The sequence below is a fragment of the Triticum urartu genome, unplaced genomic scaffold (assembly GCF_003073215.2).
Source record: "Triticum urartu cultivar G1812 unplaced genomic scaffold, Tu2.1 TuUngrouped_contig_4801, whole genome shotgun sequence".
NCBI classification, from domain to species: Eukaryota; Viridiplantae; Streptophyta; class Magnoliopsida; order Poales; family Poaceae; genus Triticum; species Triticum urartu.
In genome coordinates this window covers 5,519-9,135 of record NW_024115421.1, presented here as the reverse complement: position 1 = coordinate 9,135, position 3,617 = coordinate 5,519, and the positions used below count along the sequence as shown (strand labels likewise).

The 3,617-nt window shown below is 43.2% G+C and overlaps 1 protein-coding gene across 1 annotated transcript; it reads left to right on the top strand.

The window, feature by feature from the left end:
* Positions 1 to 774: 774 nt before the first annotated feature.
* LOC125528336 (ureide permease 1-like) lies at positions 775 to 3,401 on the top strand (the record flags this gene model as incomplete). The annotated part of the gene is made up of 7 exons (XM_048692815.1): positions 775 to 1,041; positions 1,146 to 1,284; positions 1,710 to 1,878; positions 2,037 to 2,077; positions 2,147 to 2,253; positions 2,400 to 2,774; positions 3,243 to 3,401. Coding segments are annotated over 7 exons (1,257 nt in total), but the record flags the coding sequence as incomplete, so codon positions are not given.
* Positions 3,402 to 3,617: the final 216 nt, after the last annotated feature.

Below are 3,617 nucleotides of genomic sequence, written 5' to 3'. Positions count from 1 at the left end.
AGAGAGCATCCAACCCGGCGGCGCCGTGACACGGCCGCTGCTCCCGGGCGCGGTCCACGGTAGTAGAGGTGGGGAGGCGCGCTCGCCCGCCGGTGGGTGGGTGTGCTAGGGTATTGAGAGGTTTTCCACCTCCGCGGTTTCCAATGACCCATCGCGGGATGCAACTTCTTTTTCCTTCCTTCCTGCCTATAAAGCCCCAATTCCATTGGTGCTCTGGTCTCCAAGCACACACGAGTTTTGTGGCAGCTAACTATGCCTGTGAGACTCAAACTCCTGCGGATCGAGTCGGACTTTTGAGTATCTGATATGCGCTAGTAATTTTGTTTGGGTTTAGAACAAACTGGACCATGATGTTTGGTTATTTTTTTGTGGTTGTTGGACTGATTTTTCTTTTACGTTTTGTTCTGATATATGATCTGCAATGAGTGCTCCAAATCATTCAGTTTCATGCAAGCTTTGTGAAGATGAAGAAATAAGTCTCTTCATTGATCATTTGTATCCACAACTAATTCCAGATTCCTAACTTGAAAACTCTGAATTGATTTGATGATGAAGAAATCAGTGTGTTCATTGATCATGTGTATCCAGTATTAATTGCGGATTTGTAGCTTTACATAATTAATTCCAGATTCCTAACTTGGAAACCCTCAATTGGTTTGATGATGAAGAAATCATTGTGTTCATTGATCATCTCTATTCAGAATTAATTCCAGATTCCTAACTTGAAAACTCTCAATTGATGCCTGCAGGTGGTTGAAGGCCTCCTGACTGAATTGTGTGGTCTCCATCAAACAAGGCCTCAACATATTCATCGTAGAAGACAAAGGCAGTGCCATTGCTCTCATGTGTGCCGCCCTTCTCTTCTTGGGCACATGGCCAACATTGCTCACCCTCCTGGAGCGCAGGGGACGGCTACCGCAGCACACGTACCTTGATTACTCAATCAACAACCTCCTCGCCGCAGTCCTCATTGCGCTCACCTTGGGCCAGCTTGGGGAGAGCAAGAAAAACATGCCCAATTTCTTCACCCAGCTCAGTCAAGTTAGCTGTCTAACTAAGCATTCATTTATTTATACAACAACTTCCTGATGAGACAATCGCTGATTCATCTGGTTTGCTGATTCAGAGTGAATTGTTTGATGAAGGATAACTGGCCTTCGGTGCTGTTTGCAATGGCAGGGGGTCTTGTGCTCAGTATTGGGAACCTTTCTACACAGTATGCTTGGACATATGTGGGTCTCTTAGTTACTGAGGTTATCTGTGCAAGTATGGTTGTTGTAATAGGTAAGTTGATCCCTGCAAACTGAATGTAGTAAACATTCTTATTATTTTTTCTGGTTATGCTTCTGATGATACATGTCACGTACAGCTCATTATTGATCCCAATGCTCCTTTATTAATGATTACAATAGGGACTGAATTACTAGGTTAGCACTAGTTGGTTTAAGTCAGTCTTTTGCCCAATAACACTGGTTATCTGACAGTTCTAGTTGCTTCAAAAAAGTGTGTGTCAATCTTAGGTGAATCATTTAGCAAGGTATTATTGTCTAGGTTTAAAAACATCTCAAGATATGAACAGCTTTGATGATACAAGTATAGCTGATATCTGAACTGAAAGAACCGATGCACCAAATTACAAGTTGGATTTTTAGCTGCCTCTTTTTTTTTTTTTAATATTTCTTCTGTTAAGTCGTGTGTTGTATTTTCAGGCACAACACTGAATTATTTCCTGGACAACCGCATCAACAGGGCAGACATTCTTTTCACTGGAGTGGCATGCTTCCTTGTTGCAGTCATCCTCAGGACTGTTGTACATGCTTCTAATGCAGCGGATAATGAAGAAAAACTAAGTGAATCTACAAATGGCTACAACCTTGGGTAACATGGTCTCACTTTCTTGCACATTTTTACGTCACACGGAGTCACATTACCCACTGGTTCACTTACATCGGCTAGGTGCATTAGATGTCAATCTTTGTAAACCATTTTACGTCTTATTGTTGCTGCTCTGATCACTGTAATGTCTAATTTAACAAGACAAATGGAGGTATGGAGCCAAGCACACAAGTTATATATGGTGCATGACTACTGGTATTATTGATGTATCGCAGTTGCAGATTCTAGTTCCTAACTTTGCCTATTTCAGATGCACTAGAGGACATAGAGAATGGAGCTTCTGCAGAAGATGCCACCAGAGCTAAGGCAGGAACTGCAGAATACCTAATTGAGCTCGAAGGGCGGCGTTCAATTAAGGTAAACTCATAATTCTGTCACTAGTCATTATAGAATAATTCAGATAGTACTGGATGTTTGTTCTGAACCTCGTTTTCAAAAGCGAGAAGCATAATTATTATCGCAACATCAATGAACTGATCTAGCCAAACTTCTCCATTTTCCAGGTATTTGGATCGAGTACTCTCAAGTGGCTTGGGCAAGTTTTCTTTGCTGGTGTCTGCCTCTCGCTCTTCTCTCCAGCACTCAATCTGGCCACCAATGACCAGTGGCACACCCTGAAAGACGGTGTCCCACATCTGGATGTATACAATGCCTTCTTCTACTTCTCCATCTCGTGTTTTGTCATTGGTATCGGGTTGAACATCTTGTTCCTCTACCGCCCAATGACCGGCGTGCCAAAGTCATCCTTCAAGGCCTATCTGAATGACTGGGAAGGCACACAATGGGCTCTTCTTGCCGGTCTCCTTTGTGGTTTGGGCAGTGGCTTCCAGTTCATGGGTGGTCAGGTTGCTGGTTATGCTGTTGCTGATGCTGTTGAGGTTGGTTGAACCAATGTCTCGTGGTTCTTATATGTTTGCATCCAGCACCGTAAAAAGACATCTTCACTCTGAAGAGAAATGCACCATGTTTGCATTCTGTGTGATTCAATCAAGATGTTAAAATAATATTGAATCGCCAAAACATATCCTGTGGTAGATATAAGGGTTAATTTGATAAATGCCACTCCAATTATGGCGATTCATAAAAATGCCACTGCAATTTCCAAACTTGGAAAAATGCCACTGCAATTTTTGCAAAGTTTAAAACGCCACTCCAGACTTCGAAGAATGCCACTGGAAATGGCATGAAATGGCAATTTTCAAAGTTTGAAAATTGCAGTGGCATTTCTCAGAATCGCCAGATTTGGAGTGGCATTTATCAAATTAACCCTAGATATAATTTTCAGATTGAAGAGGAAACTTCTCTACACCTATGATTCTAACTGCTTCTGCATTGCTGTTTATCAGGCTTTGCCACTTGGGAGCACATTCTGGGGCATCGTGCTATTCGGGGAGTACCGGAAGTCGTCAAAGAAAATGTACACTCTGCTGGTGTTCATGCTGCTGATGTTCATCGCAGCTGTAGCAACGCTCATGGCTTCAGCTGGTCACAGGAGCACAAAGTGATCCATTGCCACATTCTGGGCCATCTTGCTATTCGACGGTACCGGAAGTCGTCAAGGAGAACTTCTGCTCATGTTGGTCGCCGACTGTAGCCATGCTTATGGCTTCATCTGGTCAAAGGCGCAACGCACAAAGTGATGGGTTGCCCCACCCTTTCATCTGTTCTTCTAGCTCGCAACTCCTCCTAGTCCTGTCACAAGGCGTAGGATGATGAAGTAA